Raw genomic sequence first — 20,990 nt, 5'->3', positions numbered from 1 at the left:
ATGTGAGTGTAGAAATCTCTGCCTGCGAGCTGGCGGATCAAGGAGCGAAGGGAGCCCTGGGTCCATCCTTTCAATGTGCTTTGTTCTCCCACCAGCAGGGGAGGAAACAGGTAGCTCAATGTGGGAAAGCTCTGCCTGTCGTGCATACCTAACAACAGGCTGTCAGAGCCAGGCTCTGCAGCTTCACTTTGATGATCCCAGAGGCCCATAACAAAGACACATATCACTTCATAAAACAACTTTACTTTACTAAATCTACTAACTAAAGATGCACGAAAGAACCCTGTCTTCTTGTTCTCAAGCTTGTGATCACCACTGAAATCTTACTTCAGAAGCAAGCTACTCAAGAAGCCTTGCGAGCAATGGCAACCAGTGGTGCTGATTTACTCTGCAACAGAGTCGTTGAGGTCCCTACTATGTGCCAGGTTCCAAGCTACTATGCATTGCAGTCATTGCTCAGCCTCCAAGTGACAGGTTCTCTTTGGCTCTGGTTTCTTCTCCCTATCTTCTTGTCCCAGGGATATTTTATAAAACCATAGACCTATAACCACTACCTGACGACTCCTGATGTAGTATCTCTGGGTCCAAGTCTTATATCCCTGTATCCAACTGCCCACTTTCCATTTGGATCTCATTGAGATCCCAAATTTGTATGCCCCAAACAAAACTCTTGGCTCTCCCACCTGCCATTCCTCTGGTCTTCCATATTCTTGTGGCCTGCCCAGTCATTCAACCACTGTCAGGAGTCACCCATGAATCCTCTCTTCTCCCACATTCTATATCCTGTCCATCAGTAAATCATGCTTGCTCTGTCTTCCCAAAGTCGTTTCAAGTTCCTTTCTCACAACCTCCATCTAAGGCTGCCCACCTCTGACTTACCTCTTTTTCTATTTCAGCAGCCACCTAACTGGTCTTGTTTTTATTCTTCCTCCTCAAAGTCCATTCTCTGCACAGCAGCCAGAGTAATACTGAAAGATATATATTAAGTTTCCAGTTGCAAACCTCCAGTGGTTGCCCACTGAATAGAATTAACTCCTTATGTGGCCTCCCAGACCCTATATAGTCCAGGTTTGTACCTTCTCTGGTTTCAGTCAATAGGCTCCAGTAGGGCGCCCCTCTGTCCTGGCATTAAGGACAGATTGTAGCATAGAGGAAGCTCAGTCAATAGTTGTTTTGCCTACACCAACCTCCTTTCTGTCCCACAAGTATACCAGCGCCTTTGCACCAGGACCAGTGTCTGTAATGTCTGCAAAGCCCCATTCCCCTGGATTCAGATGGTTAGCTCTTTCTTATAGTTCACCTTTTGGCCCAAATACCATCCCCTAGAAGGGTCTTCCTAGACCCCTCTCAGCACCAAGAACACCAGCATGTCCTTAAGAGGCACCTGACGGGTGAATCAGTGGAAGGAATTGCTTGTGCTCTCACTTTGGGTGTTTTGAGCCATCCTATCTCCTCTCTGGTTTCATGGATTTCATGACACAGCTTCTCCTAAAGGAGTCCATGGCATTTCTTTTTTTTTTTTTCATTGCATTTCTTATAAGTGAAAAACGAAATCATCTTTAATTACTCTTTGGAAATTCCTCAAGTGCTTTTTACATTAGTGAATGGTCTTTAGGCCTTGCAAGTCCAGGGTGGAAGCCTATAGTGGCTGTGATCCTTCAGGAAGAAACCTGTGTCCTCAATCATTTCCAAAACTCATTCCAGAAACCAGCACAGTGTGGCTTTACATGTAATTGATGTGATTGCTGAACAGTTATAAATAAAAATTTATTAAACTCAATCATATTGCAAACATACTGAAAAAGTTCATATTTAAAAGGAGCCCATAGCAGATTTTTATAAAGGGTAAAATTGTTAAACCTAATGATCACCCTTTAATTTACTGGTGCTATAAATATGTATTTGCATAGGTTATATTTTCTTAAAGCAGGCTACACTGATGTCATGCACCTGGAAATTAACTCTCTTTGAGAACATATCATGGCTTTCCAGAGGGTGATAAACTCTGCCTATAGAGAAAACTTAATTAGCTGTAAATAATTGACAGATCATTTCTTCTGACAGATGTATCTGTAAACATGGCTCCCTTTTCTGGGTAGAAGAAGCAGTGAAAAATTTTCCTCCATTCGTTCCTAAACAGTGACATGTTATAGAGAATGGGGTTCAGGGCAGAGTTGGCAAATGTGAATGCCACCACCCAGAAGAAGAGGGATGGCCAGATGACCAAGTCTTGCTTGAAGTTCTGGATCAAGATGAGGAGGATGGTGATGATGATGGGGCTCCACATAATGAAGAAGGAGATCATGAGCAGGAAGAGCGTGCGGAAGAGCCGGAAGTCCTGCTGGGACACGCGGATATGGTGGCTCTCTGAGTATGCTAGGTTCACCGTGAGCCTTTTCCTTGACGCCTTTGTGATCTGCAGGAACACAAAACAGAGCCACAGCCATGATTTACTGCAGGATGTTGGGGGTTTTGACTTTGGAGGAGCAAAGCAGCTAGCATTGGAAGCTGTCATCCCTGATGCCCTGAGCCAATTTGGCTTTGGAAATTTGTGTGGAGAGCACCTGTCTCAGAGCCTGGCAGCTGCCTGCACTTAGGATGTTCTGGGGAAAAGGGGCACCTGGCTGACTCCAAGGAAATAAGGCAGAAAATCACCCGTATTGTAAAGAGAATTGATGCAGAGAAGTGAAAAGGCTGAATTGTATGGTCTAGAAGAGAAACATGCGAGCAGAAACACATTGCTATGGTCCGACGCATCACCCCCGAGGTTATGGCATTAGGAGGTGATCAGGTTATGGGATCCAAGCCCTCACGAATAGTGCCCTCAGGAAAGAATCCCGGGACAGCTCCCTCAGCCCTCTACCACAGACGAGGGGGGAGGCTGCAGCCTGGGGGAGGGCAGCCTCCTCTTCACCTCCCAGCCTCCATGACTCTGACAAATTCACTTCTGTTGTTTACAAGCCAGTCTGTGGTATTTTGTGATGGCAGCCCGAACAGACTAAGACACATATTTTCCCTATTATTTCTTGAGAAGTAAGTAAGTCATTGTATAAGAGCAGTATGTGTTCAAGCTACAAACTCAAAACATTGTGGTACTGAAGCAGATCAAGTTAAAAATACAAGGCCTGTAGCTTCCCGTACTCTGTTTCCACTCCCTGGCAGTTTGGTGGCAGGGGAGATGGCATGAGGGTGTGGCAAATCTGGGCAGAAAGGGAGCACTGAGCCCCTGTATTTGGTTCCTTTCCTTTACAGGAGCAATTGAGATGGATCCTAGTCTTGCCACAGGCCCCTGAAGTGGAGGAGTAGAGGCTGCTCATTTGCTGAGACAGCTGCTGCCGGGAGTCAGCCTGTGGCATGGGCCATTTGGGAATGATCCCCTGATCAGTAGGATCTGTTGGCACCACCACCAGCTACACGGAGATCAGGCACCATGACCAACAGGTGAGGACAGTAACCTCACAGTGGTGGGTGCGTAAGGGATGATTCCAACAGCAACCTTATCGCTTGTGCTGCCCACATTGCCCTGCCAAGAAGGCTAGAGTCCCTCATATATTTGAATGATGTCAATATAAATTCATATTTATTGAGCACTTACTATGTGCCAGGCCCTATACATATCACTTGGCTTATCTCTTTACATTCTCCCAACAATTCTGTGACATACGTACTTCGATGACCCCCATTTTACAGATGAGAAAACTGAGGCTCAAAGAGGTTAAGGAACTTGCCCAACAGCACCCAGCTAAGCAGTCGAAAAGCTGAACTTCAAACCTGGGGAGTCTGACTCCAGCCCATGTTCTTAATGTTAAACTAGTTCCTTCCTACCATCTACTATTTCTGCCACTGGAAATCCTTCTGCCTGGACTATCACTTCAAGCTCTAATGCCAGAAACACCAAGAAAGCTTCTTGGTTCATCTCCCACGTGGCATCCTGCAGTGCTTTGTTTTGGGGACTCACATGGCCTGTGCTACATGTGCCATGTGGTAGGTGCTGAAGCATCATTGTCACCTCTGACCACCACCAGTCTGCAGGCTCCCGGAGGGCTGGGCAGCCCTGTGGCTTCTGTGGCCCGGAGCTCTACCAAGTGGCTGACAGTGACTGTGAGCCAGCAGACAGAGAAATGGGCTGACTCATGGTCCGAGTGGATAAGTGGTTGGGTCTGTTTTTAGCACTGAGTGGTGCCTCCATTTCCTCTGCCCATGATTTCCATGACTTTCAGGGAGTGAGAAGAAAATGGGCTCATTATAATCAAATGTGGCTCCCTGCTGCTCCCCACCCCATGTTAGACAATAAGACTAGTTAACGTTTTTTTTCCGGGCTTTAAAGGGCTTTAAAATGTCTCTGTTGGGGCACCGGGGTGGCTCAGTGGTTGAGCATCTGCCTTCTGCTCAGGTCATGATCCCGGGGTCCTGGGATCGAGTCCTGCATCGGGCTTCCAGCATGAAGCCTGCTTCTCCCTCTGCCTGTGTCTCTGCCTCTCTCTCTCTGTGTCTCTCATGAATAAATAAATACAATCTTAAAAAGGTAGGGGGGCACTTCTCAGGCCCATACATGGAAACTGAGTCAGAGGCAGTACTGACAGGTAACAGGAGCGAAAGAGGTGGAGGGTGGAGTGATGTGTCTTATGGCTTCAGATGATTTGCTAGTTGTGTCTCTATGAAAAGAGTTGATTAACATTGATGGTCATTTCATTTTACCAAGTTATGCTCTTGATGGAAGAATCTCAGTTGAAAAGCTGATCCAGTGACTCTGAGTTATGAGTATCTTCAGTGGGAGAGAGACACGAGCTATGAGGGGCTGTCCAGACACTCCAACCGCCTGGAAGCTTTCCTGCTCCCAAGTTACCTGCCTGGCAAACCCACAGGTCCAAAGTGAGGACAAATGTCATAGCCCTCCCAGGAAATGGGTGACAGTAAGTTTGGCTAGTGGGGTAGAAAGTAATTTTTTAAAAGTCTTATGTTTGCATTAGTGTGATTTTCAAAATCACAAGGTTAGATCTCTTTCAAATTAAAGTCTAGCAGCCTGTTTGAAATATTATCATATCTACATTATCTTCTTAATGTGTTAAACAATCCCCTGGGGTCTATCCAGCTCCAGACAAAGCCAAGGCCCACAGTAGTCAAATGATTTGTCTAAGGTCACACAGTAATAAAGTTTGGAGTAGATCTGGGTCTTAGGACTTTTTGTCCAGTGATTTCCCCACTGCCCAAAAGGAAGAGGTACTGTAGGCTCTTTCAATGTGACCCAAAGTTTGTCTTACTCATTCAATGAGTATTTACTGAGCATCTACGATGAATAAGCTAGGCTCTGTACTCGGCATAGAGCTATAGCAGTAAACAAAACAAAGTATCAGCCCTCCCTCATGGAGCTTGCATTCTAGTGGGCAGAACAGATGCTTCACAAATAAACACACACAAATGGAACATGACAGAGGTTGTAAGTGCACTGAAGAGAAATAAATCAGGGAAATAAAGGACAAGAGAGTGATGAGGAGGGTCTCTGGGGAAAAGCCTTTTGAACAGAGACCTTATGGAGTTGGGGAAGTGGCCCACACAGAAACTGGGGGAATAGAGATCCAGGAGACGAAATCATCCATGCAAAGGCCCTGAGGCAACTGTGAGTTGGCATGTGTGAGGAACAGCCCCACAGCCAATGTGGATACAAGAGAGGGCTAGAAGATGAGGAGGTGGCAGGCAGGGGCCAGATCATATGGGGTTTTAAGGTGAGGGCTTTGAGTTTTGCTCTAAGCATGAGGGAAGTGATGGTATCTAAATTATATCTTTGAGGGGCACCTGGGTAGCTCAGTCAGTTAAGTATCTGCCTTTGGCTCAGGTCATGATCTAGGGTCCTGGGATCGAGCCCCAAGCCCCGCATCCAGCTCCCGGCTCCCCGGGGACCCTGCTTCTCCCTTTCCCTCAGCCTGCAGCTTCCCCCGCTTGTGCTCACACATGCACTCTCTCTCTGTCAAATAAATAAATAAAATTATTTATTATTTTAAAAATTAATTATATCTTGGAGTCGTTACCCAGAGCACTGTTTCCTATGAGTCATGATAGATACTCTGTTTTAGCCCGGAGCTGTGCTGGGGTCTGTGGTGGGAAGAACTGAAGGCTGCCCTTGGGTTTAGACCAAAGTATCCAGAAAGCAATGAACTGCAGTTTAGAGGCAGATCAGGGGCCTAGTGGGCTCTGAGAATGTTTCCACATGGGCCCTGGCCTGAGAAAAAGATTGAAGAGGGTGGGAAATCTGTCTGTGGAATAAGTCAATCTTCCCTCAGAAGGTGGCTGAGGAGTCTGAGGTGAGGTGCCAAGGGACAGACCCGAGCGTCCCGGCCTCCAGGGGACGCCCACAAAGGAGCCCTGCTCCAGCTGGCTGGCCCTGCTCTAGCCCTGGCCTCTTGCTCCTGCCATGCTCCCAATCTGGACCTGTGGTTTATTCACTCAAAAAACTCAACAGTACATTTTCCCAGCATGCTCTGAGACAAGGGACAGAAGGTCAGTCTTGCCTAACACATAACAGCAGAAGTAGTTCACTCAGCCCCTGTGGCAGGCAGGCCATATCTCCGACGTATCTCCCAACAATCCTATGCTGTCAGAGTCATCGCCATTTCACAGATGAGGGAGCTGAGGTTCAGACCAGTAACTTGCCAAAGGCCACACAGCAAGGACTGAAAAAGCAGATTATTAAAAGAGCCCTTTCTTGTCTCTGTGTCTGCCTTCCACGGCCCTTTGTTCTTCCCTCTCCTTCCCCTCCTTTACTTCTTACATCCATGAAAAACTCAACAGTTTGCCAAAGTTTCACACTGAGCCCCAGCACCAATGCATCTGGCCTCTCAGGGATTCCTACCTGGGGCAGTGGTGCTGCTGTCTGTCTCCTCTTCCCTTTCCTGGACAAAAGCTCCTTCTAGATAAAGAAGGTGGCCTGCTCACTCTTGACCTATCTCCACTCTCCAACACTTTGCATAGAGCAGTTCCTTAACAAATGTCTGAGGAATCAAAATGTTGGGACTCTGGGGCCAGATTGCCTGAGTTTAAATCCTGATACTGCTCTTGTGAGCTGTGTGATCTCTGGCAAGTTACTTAGCCTCTCTATGCATTGGTTTTCTCATCTGTTAATTCTTAATAGGATTAAATGAATTAGTTCTGATACATTGTAAATACTACATCAATATTTGTTAAATAACTTTTAAAGAATTCATTCTACATTTATCTTCCTTTTTCCCTTACTCCTTTTTTTTTTTAAGGTATTAATGGCTAGTACTTACAGAGCATTTACAAATGTCAGGCCCCCATTACAAGCACTTTACAGACCTTAACTCCAGGCCTGAATCTGCCTCATGCCTTGAACAAGCCCCAGGGTGGGTGTCACTTAAGTGGGCCACAAGTCAACTGGTGGGGAAGAGTCTAGAGAAGAACATGGCTGGCCCTCTCCCAAAGGGCCCAGGATTAGCAGACCCAGAGGGAAGTTGGCCTAGTTTTGGGTTCTAAGCATCTCAGAAGGTTACAGATCCTCAGCTGCCAAGAAAGGGCCATTAAAGTAGCCAAGCTAGCAAGCAAGACCTACAGGGCCCCACTTTACGAAGTTTGTTTGCCAGATGACTTATAATATGTAATAAAAACCAAGATTCAACAGCTATAAACCTCTAAGAGGACTCAAGGTTTTGCATTAAACCTGAGATGAGCATGAACACATGCCATCTGCCTGTGCCTCTAAGAATGGGCTGCCTCAAGAGGTAGGAGAAAGGCTGACAGGGTCCTTTTTATGGCCCTGGACACACTCTCACTTCAAGGTAGAGATCAGGGCAGCCCCGGTGGCACAGCAGTTTAGCGCCGCCTGCAGCCCAGGGTGTGATCCTGGAGACCCTGGATCGAGTCCCACGTCAGGCCCCTGCATGGAGCCTGCTTCTCCTTCTGCCTGTGTCTCTGCCTCTCTCTCTCTGTCTCTCATGAATGAATAAATAAAATCTTTAAAAAAAAAAAAAAGGTAGAGATCATTTCCTGGTTCGGTGCACTTTCGAAAAGCACCTTCTCTGGGAGTGTGAGGTAGTGATGGGAAGGTCACATGAGTGGGCTTCTGGCAATGTTCTGTTTCCCTTTTTTTTTTTCTTGGACTGCTTCTATCAGTGTGGTCAGCTTGTGACATGTGCATGTATGCTGGGCATGCTTTTCTGGATGTATATTATACTTCAATAAAAAGTTTTTAAAAGTGTACATTCTCCATCACTATATTGCTGTTTGTTATGGGGTGACAATGGACTCAACCCAAAAGCCCATAAAATACATTATGTCATATCCGTATGATGGAAGACCAAGAAACCATTAAAAATAATGAGGCAGAGATATAAAAACAAATATGGAAAGATATTACAATATAGTGTTAAGCCAAAAAAGGAAATTACAAATAATGTTATCTCAAATCTGAAACAAACAAGCATTGGGTTGAATGCATAGCGTATAGTTGATATTTGACCATTTTATATGGTGTATTTTATATACATATAACATATATACATACACACAGCTCAAAGCATGTATACAGGTAAATTTATATAAAAAAATAACCTGAAAAATGTACTTTGAACTGTTAACATCAGGAGTAGATATTTAGTTTCTGTGATACATTTCTATATGTCTTTAATTTTTTATAATGAGCTTTGTATTACTTTAGTGATCAGCTAAATAATAAAATAACAATCATAAAGACATAACTTAAAAAAAATACCAAACTCTTGCCCCTCACTATTGCAGAGTGGACCTAGACAGAAAGCCAGGATTGGACTGGCATGAACTCTAAGGTAACTTTTGACCTGGAAGGCTGATTCCAACTGAAACATTCCAAGCCTAAGTGGAGTTCAGCTGTGGCACTCGAAGCACACATACCTGTAAAATTTTGGAGTAGCTGATCACAATGAGCAATCCTGGTACCAAGAAGTTCAAAGTAACAAACGACACGTCCCAGGAGATTTCTCCGGCAACACTGGGCCAAGCCAGTGTGCAAATCAGAATTTCCTAGTTACAAGAAGGAAGAGAAGAACATCATTTAAATGGTGGCTGCTTGTTTGGCTCTGGCTCAGTCCCAGTAGGAGGGTGCTCGACACTGTTACCATTACACAACTAGGATGACAAGAAATCTCAGCATCTAGGATGCATGGGTGGCTCAGCATCTGCCTTCAGCATGATCTCCAGGTCATGATCTCCAGGTCCTGGGATCGAGCCCTGCATCAGGCTTCCTACCCTTCTGGGGAGTGGGGAGTCTGCTTCTCTCTCCCTCCCTCTGTTCCTTCCTACCACTTGTTCTCTCTCTCAGTCATAAATCAATCAATCAATCTGTCTATCTCAGCATCCCTCCCCCTGCCCACACAAACACACCTACAAACCATTTCTCTCTGACCCTTGGAATAACCACAGTTATTATTCCCATTCTCCAGGAGATGCAACGGAGTCTCAGGCGCACTGGTAATAGTTGGAGTTAGTTCCCAAGCCCAGTGCTCTGTCTGCTTCCCTGGACTTAGCTGCCTGAGAGCCCTTGAGCCTTCTTCTTTTGCAAGTTCCTCATTTTACAGGAGACAACCTGAGCCCTAAGAGGTTACATAGATTGGAAGTGCATGTTGTACTCAAGCATGTACAAACAGGAACAAAGTTTCAGTGCTCTCCCACTGGTACTGCTGAAAGCACCAGGAACCATGTCAAGGCACTAAGTGTTTGTTGGGGGGCCGGGCAAATGTCTAAAATGTGTCCAGCTGTATCAAAGAAATCCATGGCTTATTCCAAGGTGTAATTGTGCCCAGACTTGAAAGCTCTATCCTCCTGTGTCTCTCCTTCAGAAGAGCACGCTACAGCCCCACAGAATCCCGCATCGTTTGAGATATAAAACCACCGGAATGGGGTGGAAAAGCCTGGTTTGTGACCTTGCTGGTGTCAGTATGTTGTGCTGGATTCCAATGTTTGACACTAATTACAAACCTCAAAACCCCGTGGGGACCTTATTACATAGTTACTAGTAGCTGCTGCAACAACTTCCTCCAAGGAATAAACAGGTCAATGAAAATTTTGAGATCTGTCTGTCTCCCCTCCCAAACACAAATTTCCCGACTGCTTGACTGTAGGAACAAAACTGTTTAGAAACCAAGTTGCCCTGGGGCACCTGGGTGGCTCAGTAGTTGAGCATCTGCCCTTGGCTCAGGTCGTGATCTTGGGGTCCTGGGATCGAGTCCGGCATCAGGTTCCCCACAGGGAGCCTTCTTCTCCCTCTGCCTATGTCTCTGCCTCTCTCTCTGTGTAAATACTCATGAGTAAATACATAAAATCTTAAAAAAAGAAAAAAAAAAGAAACCAAGTTGCCCTAAACCCTTCTGGACGCGTAGAACAGACTTTTAAGAGCACATTCTGTGTAAAACATTATTGACTTTTGGTGGACAAGGCATCATAACCAATTGTAGTAGAATGATAGAATGATTTCTAGCATCATTCATTCATTCATTCATTCAGCCAGTACTTGTTGAATGCTACACTAAGCCAGAGCAAATAACTTTTATCACATATATCATAATTGTGTGCTCAAACCCAAAATGCAAACAGTTACTTCTTTTCCTATTCAGTATTAACAGAAAATAGTAAGTCTGATGGTCACTGAGCAATTTTTCTATTCTGGGAAGCACTTTACATACATTATCTCATTGAATGTTCTCAACAGCCATATTGAAATGCATATTATTATTTTTCCCGTTACACAGAGGATAAAATTAAGGCTTAGAAACATCCTCCTAAAACAAGTCTAAGACACTAAGAGTGTAGGCTTTTTTTTTAATTTAAATCCAATTATTTAACATATAATGTATTATTAGTTTCAGAGGCAGAGGTCAGTGATTCATCAGTCTTATATAACACCCAGTGCTCATCACATCACGTGCCCTCCTTTAATGTCCATTACCCAGTAACCCCATTCCCCCACTCCCTTCCCCTTGAGCAAACCTCAGTTTGTTTCCTATGATTAAGAGTCTCTTATGGTTTGTCTCCTCTCAGATTTCATCTTGTTTTATTTTTCCCTACCTTCCTCTATGATCCTGTTTTGATTCTTAAATTCCACATGAGTGAAATAATATGATAACTGTGTTTCTCTGATTAATCTTTTTTCACTTAGCATAATACCCTCTAGTTCCATCCATGTCAAATGGCAAGATTTCATTTTTCTGATGGCTGAGCAGTGTTCCATTGTATATATACACCACACCTTCTTTATCCATTCATCTGCTGATGGACATCTGGGCTCTTTCCATAGTTTGGCTATTGTGGACATTGTCGCTATAAACATTGGGGTGCAGGTGCCCCTTTGGATCATGACATTTGTACCTCATAGTGCAATTGCTGGGTCATAGGATAGCTCTATTTTCAACTTTCTGAAGAATCTCCATACTGTTGTCCAGACTGACTGAAGGTGTAGTTCTTTTTAATCATATAATATCTTCCCCAAAGAGCTAAGTGGTTATAAAAGAAATACAGGGACTTACTAAGAAAACTCAAAGGCAAATCAAGCAGGGAAGAATGCTTTAATCATATTTGTACCTTGAAAGGGGTGGTGAGAATGTTGCTTCCCTTTCCTATTTTGTTTAGATGGTTCACAAATGTACTAGTAATTCTGTTTTAAAAAAAAAATTTAACTATTTATTTATGAGATACACACAGAGAGAGGCAGAGACATAGGCAGAGAGAGAAGCAGGCTCTCTGTGGGGAGCCTGATGCAGGACTCAATCCCAGGACCATGGGATCACGACCTGAGCCAAAGGCAGATGCTCAACCACTGAGCCAAAGTAATTCCAAAAACTTGTTCTTCCATCCCCATCCCTACAGTCCACACCTGAGGGGGGAAAGTTCATTAGATCTTTATACATCATGGTGATTGGAAAGAAATTGGTGTCTCTCAAGGATCTTCTGAATCTTGGCAGTGTGGTAATGTCTTTAGATAATCATTGCAGCTTCACTGGTACTCAGATCTCTACCCACCATGCTCTCATTCAACAATACTGGTGGGCAACACATACCAGCAAATATGCTGAAGCAGTGATCAGAAAAGACAGACTCCATCCCTGAGTGTGCCTTGATCTCTGATTCCTATATTTGAGATAGGAAAATGTATAGGGAGGGCAGAAAAACAGATCCCAGAACCATTACTGAAGCCCCCAAGGGACCCAACTCTTCCAAAAGCCTTTTACAGGATATCTGCCAAAATCTCTCCATGCTTAACGCGATTTTGTAGAAGAATGTGTAATGATAGAAGATGTGAAGATGTGTAATACTGAGCGCCAGATATTTTCCCTACAATTGGAGCAAAAAAGTAGATCCCTAAACAATCTGCCTGCATTAGCCCCATGCTGTTGAAGAAAATGTGTGGGTGTGAACTAACAGATATACACCAGTGCACACTATCCCTCACTTATGTGTAGAAAAAAGACTGGAAGGATACATTCCAGAAAACTGTCTGTTCTCGGTGGGACTCCCCTGGGACTCAAGTTATTTTTGCTCTTTTGGCTTATCTGAATTTTCTAGAAGGTGCCTATATTATTTTATAAGAGCAAAAAAAAAATGGCGATGCAAGTTAATTTTTAAAAGAAGTGCTGATCAAACATGAAACATAGATTACCATGATAGTTCAGCTATTTTTTTCAACAAAAGCAATGAACTCATCCAGGAAGTTCCTCCCATTTCATGACTCTGGTGAAGACGTTCCTTTACCTTTTGATTTGTGGCACTCACTCCAGGCACGAGGTGTGATAAGGAAGTCAGGTGAGCACTTTGCACAGCACCCCCATGCCTGACAGAAGAGACCGTGGCTGGCTGGTGTGGACTGGATGACTGATTTGTGTTCTTTCGAAAGCTTTCTGTGGTATCACAGGTTGAGTGCAGTGTTTATTCTCATTAAAAAATGTAACAACAGGCACCAGGCCCACAGGCAGAGAGCTGGTCCGGTATTATAATAGTGTTTTTGTGGGAAAATCCAACTGACTTACATTATTTTGATTCTAGTATTCTCTCCTGGGCTGTGACTCAGGGGGGTACCGCGTCGCTGTGAGTCAGCTCTGGAAGGTGAAGACATGAGTCTTATTCTCTGTATTTTTCTGCATGTTTGAAGTGCTTCCTGATTTAAAAAAGGAAATTTGAGGGCAGCCCGGTGGCTCAGCGGTTTAGTGCCGCCTTCAGCCCAGGGCCTGATCCTGGAGACCCTGGATCGAGTCCCATGTTGGGCTCCCTGCATGGAGCCTGCTTCTCCCTCTGCCTGTGTCTCTACCTCTCTCTCTCTCTCTCTCTCTCTCTGTCTCTCATGAATAAATAAATAAAATCTAAAAAAATAAAAAATAAAAATAAAGGAAATTTGAAAAGCCAAAGCGCTAGGCCTGCTTTGTTACTGAGCTCCAGAAGCAGAGCTGGCCAAGTCAAAGACTGTCCTTCAATTGCTGTGTTCAACCACTCACTGACTCCCGCCCTGGTGGCTGCACCACCATGAGGCCACAGTGAGAAGGCGCAAGGTGAGCCTGCCCTCAAGAAGGCTCTGATGTGCTCAGGGAGAGAGAGAAGCACTAAGAAACTTCACCACAGGGCAGTGAGCCGGTGGTGCCCAGAGCGAGAGGGGACAGGAGAGCCCGTCACAGAGGAAGTGGCATCCTGGAGGGGTGGTGTTCGCTATGCCTGGAGGGATGAGGCTGCAGTCAGGAAAACGGGAAGGCTGGAGCTCGGCATCAGGACCAGCAGGCATGAAAGGCAGGAGGCCACATACAAGGAGGCCACATACAAGGGTATGTGTGGCTAAGGGTGACTTATATCCCCATCCCAACCACCACCTCTCCCTGGCAACCTCATCCATTTCCATGGCTTCTTTTCCAAGATGCCACTGCTTTTTCCAGCCCTGTCTTCTCCTGAACCCCAGACTGGCCCCTGCACCCTGAGGACATCTCTGAAGGATGCCTCACAGGCATATCAAGCTCCAATGTCCAATCCCGGAAGGCTCTACCTCCTGCCATCACTGGCTCAGGGCATGGAGTCACCATTCCCTGTGCTGCTGGCGACCTGAGTAAGGGCCTTCTGCCTTCTTCTCCCTCCCTCTCTACTCAGAGTGGGCCTTTAAGTTCTGCCCTAATAGCTATCCAGCACATCCACGTGTTGGATATCTCATTCTCACAGGCCCACCCTCCCAGGCCAGGCCATCTCTCTCCTACCAAGTCCAGACTCCCTAAAGGGGCACACCCGGCCCTCCTCCAGCTGGCCCCACCAACCCTGCCCACACCGTGTCTTGCCAACACGTGGGCTATTTCCTCTGCCTGTAATATCCCTCCAGGTTCCCACAACCATGTCTAGCTCGCTGCCTTTCATCTTCACCCTCAGCTGAGATACCACTGATTCTCTTCTGAGAAGACTCCCCTGTGGATGGGACATCTATCTATAGGCACTGCTCAAAAGCTGACCCCTCTCCACCCTGGCTGACTTATCTGCAAATGCCACCTGATTCCAGCTGGTTCCTGTCAGCTTCTCTAATGATGTCTCTTGGAGTACCCCTGAGGATCCTTTTGGTTTTTGTTTATTTGATTGTTTTGAGATGTACTTCGTTATTTATTGCTATTTTTGATCTTTTCCCAAGCCAGTGCTTTGTTTATTTTTTAAAAGATTTTCTTTATTTATTTGAGAGAGAGAGAGAGAGAGAGAGCGCGCACACACAGAGGAAGAAACAGACTCCCTGCTGAGCAGAGAGCCCTACCTGGGGCTCAATCCCAGGACCCAGAGATAAGATGCTTAACAGACCGAGCCACCCAGGGGCTCCTGAGGATCCCTTTGTAAACCATTCTCCCTCTTCCAACTCTTCAAGCAAAATGGAAGACTTCGAGATCACTTTAAGGCAGTGGGAATCCCAGTGGATAAACCCTTGTCTCCCCACTTCCTAAAAGAAAAGAAAGAACACATCAGTGCAAGAGATGAACTTTCTCCTATCGTAAAGATATCCTCTAGGGATGCTCTAAGTGGCTCAGTGGTTGAGTGTCTGCCTTCAGCTCATGGCATGATCCCAGGGCCCTGGCGTCAAGTCGAGTCCCACATCCGGCTCCCCACGGGGAGCCTCCTTCTCCCTCTGCCTGTGTCTCTGGCCTCTCTCTCTCTGTGTCTCTCATGAATAAATAAATAAAATCTTTTAAAAAAATAAAGGTATCCTCTAATAGTAGCAAAGGCAAGCAAACTTGTGTTTATCACCTCAGCCAGTTTACACTCAGCAGAGACACGACGGCACTCTGGTCTGGTATTAAACTAGGGCAGGCCGAGTGGGAAGGTAGGGGGCTCCTAAGGAAGTGTGAACTCATGGGAAACACCACGGGGAGGAGCATAGACTCAGGCCATATTCTGTTCCATCCCGACTGCTCTGTGACTTTAGGCACATCCCCCTTTGGAAAATGAACACACAAACACCTATTTGTAGGGTTTCTGTGAGAACCACACTGTGCCACTGTTTCAGGCCATCTACATTGTCGATACATGTACCTCTTCGCACAGGACGGTGTCTCGGTCATGTGACTCATGGTGAGGGCAGCGTGGAGGGCTGCTCAGTAAATGTTTGTGGAATGAACGGGCAGCAGCACATTCTGGCCGGGGTGGACAGTCCCCCGCAACCTGCCGATGAGGGTCAGTGTCCTGCCATGGCCACAGCACACACAGGCAGGAATCCTGTTGGAACAGGCTGAATTGACCTGGCTGAGATGTCTGTGTTGCTGCCATGTGCCCACCCTCTTAAAACGACAGTCTCTTATTTTACAGCAATCAGAAGAATCACACTATTTAAGGAATCTTCAAAATACTTATAACCGAAGATAAGGAAACTAATAATAGCTGGCAATTCTTGAGTGCTTAACTGTGTATGTGCCAGGTGTTGGCTCACGTACTGAGCATTAGTCCCCACAGCAATCCTATAAGGTTACAGTGTTCCCATGCCCATTCTGGAGATGAGGAAAGGAGGGCATAGAGGTGGGGACCACTTGCCTCTGTTACATGGCCCCTAAGTGGCAGAGATAGGATTCAGACTCAGAATGCTGGACCCCAAAGCCCATACTCCTAAAACCAAATTGTTTAGCATTTTTAGCACATCAATCATTTCATCCTCCCTTCAGAGAAGTTTTAGAGAGGTGGTCACCTGGACTGCTGGGCACCCAAGTGTCCAAATGGACAAGGCTACTCATGCTCCTGTTTTGAGGACCTGGGGGGCACCCTAATTGGTAGGAAGCTCTGAGAGGCCCTGTTTCCCTGGCCAGCGCTTCTTCAGCAGAGGCAGCCAGCAGCCAGCGTGTGTTCAGGGTTAGTGAGCTCCCTCAGCTGGTGGTTTGGGTAGGAAAGTATCCCTCACCTAAAACCTCCGTATTCAGTGGCCAAGTGGGAAGGGGCAGGCACAGTCTACAGACAGGAAGCTGGGAACAGAGGATTAAGAAAACAAGCTTTTGCTAATTTTAAATGTGAGACTCTGTTCAGTCTAGCCTAGATCCTTCTCTGTCTCTTTTTTAAAATGGCCACACTCCTTTTTCTCCCCATTTTCTCCTTCTTTTTAACTTATTTCTTCAATCCCTAAGCCTCAGCTTGCTCATCTATAAAATGAGTTGTTTCCTGGGTGCTCCAGTCACAGCCCCTGAGGAAGAGGAGAGTTTTTCTGTTCCTTGGCTTATTGGCAGAGGCATGTGGCAGGAGTGCAGGTGGGGAAAAGACAAAGGGGTTGGAGAGTTCGAAAGGACCATCTGGCTTTTCATTACAGGCTCCCTGGCCCCACCTCTACTAATTTCAGGGAAGAGGGTTCCTGCAGCCACCTCACCTAACCCCCAACTTTCTGAAGTGTTCTCCCAATGGCTTCATCCAAATCCTCTCCAAAGGCTCTTAGAACCAAGGAGGTGTTTTTGCTTTAGGACAAGAGGGGTCTGCATGCCTGGCCCCAAGGGACACTGAGGAAAAGCCACCACAACACAAGTCTCCATGGAAGCACCTTGCAGTACAGCTCTGGTCATCCCAGAAGTGCTGTAGGGGGCTCCGACACAGACAACCTACCAGAGGTGAAATACAGAGTGACAAAACAAGAGGAGCCCCCATCTACATGAAGGCCTTCTCGCTCAAACAGCCACCTGTGTCCAAGCAGGCGAGCAGTTTTAGTCTGGGCTTTTGGCCAGGAGGGGACAAGAGCCTCGCTTCTTTTAGTGTTGTCAGTCAAGTATAAGTGTACCTAAAACAATTGTAAAAGGGAGGGGCACAAGGTACATGTTTGGGAACATAAGATACCCTAAAGACATATTCTATTTGATCTTTAATTTCCCAAGTGTCATTTTTTTCTGTAAGAAAAAAAAAGTAAGGAAACGTCCCTCAAGGTCTATGAAAAAAGAAACACCGTGATTCAGTGAGATAGTAACTTAAGAGATCAAAGACTGGTAGGAGAACCTGGCCTCCAGCTGGTCCGGCGGCTCTGCGGTGAAGCCTAGTCTTTCGCTTATTTTAGAAGTATCTGGGTGACCCACCTTGATTCTCAGGTATATCTGGGCTGAGGAGGACAGGCTTGCCCACTAGGTTGGGGTCCTTGGCTGCTATGCCAGTGGCACCCCCCAACTCAGCTGAGCCCAGCTGTCCTGGCCCTGGTGCGGGGGGCATGGCCACAGGCTTACATTTTCTTTGATCAAGTGCCACATGCCGGACATAATTCCTGCTTATTAGTCATTCAAGGCCTTCAAACAAAACAAAACAATCAAACAAAAACCTCACAACGTATTCCATGCAAAAAGTAAACTATTAGGAAAGAGACTTTTAGGTCTGACTTGTGTTAAAAGGAAAAAAAAAAAGATACTGCTTACACGGGATGCAGACTTCTCCCCTCACCCCTGGAAAAGGCCTGTGTGGGACACTGATCTGGGGAAACCCCCAGAGAAGCCCACCTCTGCTTCCCTGCTCAAGAGGACTACCCAAGAGGGCATCCTCTGGCCAGACTTCTCTAGCAGAAAGCCTTCCCCAGGTCACATCTTATTCTCGCGCCCTTCCATCTTCTCATTCCCTTCTGGTCACTGAGCAGACCTCTCCTTGGGGCTGTGGTTTGTGACAGTGTTGCTCAGGCCAGGAAACCAGTGAGTTGTAGAGAAAGGGAAACCAGCTTAGGGCAGACGCCCCCACACCCCCACCCTCACCCCAGAGGCTGTCCCCAAGACAGGATGTGTGCCTTCCTTTGGGGCGCACAGACGTCTGTTCTTTCTCTGTCCCTTCCCATGAGGTGCAGAAAACCTAACACACTGGGATGACAGCCAGAACCACGGGCCACCGTCCTCGACCAGGCCCACATCCAGGCTCCGGGTCCCGAACTGAATCTTGGCGTGCAAACTCTGCAAGAGCGCAGCAGGGCAGCAATAGGGACAGCCCTGGACTGCGACGCCGGACCTCAGAACTGGAGTGGACCCGAGCCAGTGTCATGAACTGTCCACAGAACCTTTTTTTTTTTTTAACGTCATGGATCCCCCACAAAGCTCCTAATGACAGCTGAACACACTGCTCAGAATAAAGCTCATCTGCCAGCTTCTGGAATCTGCCGAACATTTTTGGCACCCAGGATACTCTGAAGCCACCCATCATCCAAGGCTCCCAAGGTAGGGAAGATCCTGTGTTCTAGTCTAATCCTTCTGTCTTGCAGTTGGAAAAACTGAGGCTCCGGGGAAGGATCCCAACACCCCTAGTGGCAGCACTGGGCTTAGGTCCCTGGGTCTCTGATGTGTGTTCTCCCTGGCTCTCCCCGCAGGTTCTCAGAGCACCAGGACCCTCACCCGGCCCACAAGAATGTGCTGAGCACGATCTCAGCTCCTCCTCGCACTGAGGGTGAGATGCCCTGAGCAAGTCACTCCCCTGCGTGCCTCAGCTTCCTCACTGGAAGAGTGGACGTGTGCCGGGAAGAGTGCTGCAGCAGCAGCGGAGAGAATTCTGCGAGAAAGCAGAATTCCGTCTACAGCAATGCGCTTAGCCATCCCGGATCCTGGAAGTTCCATGTGGCTGGCTCCCACGTTCCCGTTACTGCACTAACCTCAAAACAGAGAGTGCACCTTGCAGGCATTTGGAGGCCTCCACTCGGAAAGGTTTTGGAGGGCCCTCACGGGACCTGCGTCGCTGCGGTGACATTTAAGTGCCAACACTCAGAGCACCGGGCACAGCAAATGGCCTGTGGCTGTTGTGTTGTTTTGCTGCCCTTTATCCCGGGTCGCCGTTTCCTCGGGATCCTCGCCCGCCAGCCCGCCCCAGACGCCTGCGGGCGCGCACAGCCCCGCGCTCACCTGGTCGCGACCGGGGAGCCGCTGGGGGACGACGTGGAAGAAGGCGCAGAGCGGCAGCGCGGCGAGCGCCGAGTAGCCCCAGATGAGCGCCAGCAGCGCGGCCCTCGCCCGCCGCCCCAGGCCCCGCGTGCCCCGCCGCAGGCGGACGATGCACACCACGCGCTCCAGGCTGACGGCCGCCAGGGTGAGGATGGTGACGCTGCCGCTCAGGCTCATCACGTAGAAGAGCAGGTGGCAGGCGGCCGGGCCCAGCAGCCAGGCCTCGGTCCATCGCACGGCCAGCACGGGCGGGATGGCGCTGGTGAAGAGCAGGTCGGCGCAGAAGAGGTTGAGCACCAGGCAGGCGGTGGTGCCGCGGCGCCGTCGGCGCGCCACCAGCACCAGGGCGCACACGTTGCCCAGCAGCGACACCGCGAAGATGAGCGCCAGCACCACCGTCTCCACGGCGGTCAGCGCCAGCCGGTGGTCGCCCTTGGCGTCGGAGAAGAAGGGGAAGCGGGTGCGGTTGGCCCGCTCCAGGCTGCGCGGGGACCCGGCGCCCGCCGCCTGCGCGCACTCAGGGGACATGCCCGGCGGCCGGCGGCCCGCAGCCGTGTGGAGCGCGCCTCGGGGAGGTGACTGAGCGCCAAGGCGGGGAAGGGGGAGGGAGGCGGTGGCGACACCTCCCCCGCCCTCCGCCCCCCGCCCCCCGCGCCCGGGAGCGCCGGCGCCGGGCGTTACGAGCCGGGGCCGGGCGCGCGGGAACGAGGAAGTGCCGGGCTCGGCGCCCCCGGGCTCCTGGGGAGCCCCCGCGCCAGCGCCCGCGCCCGCGCCCGCGCCCGGAGAACCCACCGAGAACCCCGGCACCGCCGCAGTGCGCCCCGGCTCCACCGACCTCCGGGGCCCAAGTGTGTGCGAAACCCGCAATCCACCGGTTTAAGCAAAAATGGATTTCGGAGCGTCAGGGCCGGACTCCGGGGACCTGTGTGCTTCAGGCTTTGTCCAAGAAGCCCCACGCGTCTAGGGCCAGACTCCAAAGCACTTGGCAGTGGGCGCGGGCTTTCTTCGGGGCAGGAGGGATCCGTTGTGTCATCTTTGCTCAGCAACAGGTGACCTTAGCTGGATTCTTTTATTTCTCCGTTTCCCAGGTTGGTTTTTTTTTTTTTTTTTTTTTTTTTTCACCTGTAGAATGCGAATAAGATATCTCCCTGGGTAATCGTGAGGCTCATATGGAGAGATGGACACTTGGCATATAGTAATTGCCCCTGAAATGTCATCAATTATTAGTCACTATAGAAAATGTATGTGACCTTTGCATTCTGAGCAACGATACAAAAATGCTTTCGTGTAAAAAGAGTGGGGTCCCAAAAATCTTAAAGAAGCTTGACACCCCAGAAAGACAGACACGCCAAGATTTTCAGGTATAGCTACAGGCTGTGAATGTGTCTCTGACACCACAGTTTGAAAGGCACTGGGCAATCCAGTCCCCATACAGGTAAGGAAACTGAGGCATAGCAATGAGTGGCTTATGCAAGGCGGCTCCTGGTTAATAATCATAGCCAGATCCCCTGCCCCACATCTTTCCACCAAGCTCAGTGTCTAGTTTTCTGTTACCCTAAATGAGGCAGTTAGAGAATGAAAGATGTGCTTGTGGCCCTAGACCCAGTGACTACTTCCCTGGCCAGCCACCCTCCCCTGCCCCCCCCCCCC

At 48.1% G+C, this 20,990-nt stretch overlaps 1 protein-coding gene across 1 annotated transcript; it reads right to left on the bottom strand.

Annotated features, from left to right (window-relative positions):
* Positions 1-1,746: 1,746 nt before the first annotated feature.
* On the bottom strand, positions 1,747-19,984 carry FFAR4 (free fatty acid receptor 4). The gene is made up of 3 exons (XM_025990785.2): positions 19,302-19,984; positions 8,881-9,009; positions 1,747-2,416 (listed from the first exon to the last, which is right to left on the bottom strand). The coding sequence occupies exons 1-3, from the start codon at positions 19,866-19,868 to the stop codon at positions 2,027-2,029; spliced, it is 1,086 nt and encodes a 361-aa protein (XP_025846570.1). The 5' UTR covers positions 19,869-19,984; the 3' UTR covers positions 1,747-2,026.
* Positions 19,985-20,990: the final 1,006 nt, after the last annotated feature.

This window comes from Vulpes vulpes, chromosome 15 (genome assembly GCF_048418805.1).
Source record: "Vulpes vulpes isolate BD-2025 chromosome 15, VulVul3, whole genome shotgun sequence".
NCBI lineage: Eukaryota > Metazoa > Chordata > Mammalia > Carnivora > Canidae > Vulpes > Vulpes vulpes.
Note: the sequence above shows the minus strand (reverse complement) of the source record. Positions and strands in the feature narration are given on the sequence as shown.

What these genes read in the sequence shown, in the direction of transcription:
- FFAR4 (XM_025990785.2), bottom strand. Translation starts at nt 19,868, where the DNA reads ATGTCCCCTGAGTGCGCGCAGGCGGCGGGCGCCGGGTCCCCGCGCAGC. An exon ending in GGCTCCCCGGTCGCGACCAG is followed by an intron (nt 9,010 to 19,301) that starts GTGAGCGCGGGG and finishes TCTTGTAACTAG; the next exon opens with GAAATTCTGATTTGCACACT. An exon ending in GCTACTCCAAAATTTTACAG is followed by an intron (nt 2,417 to 8,880) that starts GTATGTGTGCTT and finishes GTGTTCCTGCAG; the next exon opens with ATCACAAAGGCGTCAAGGAA.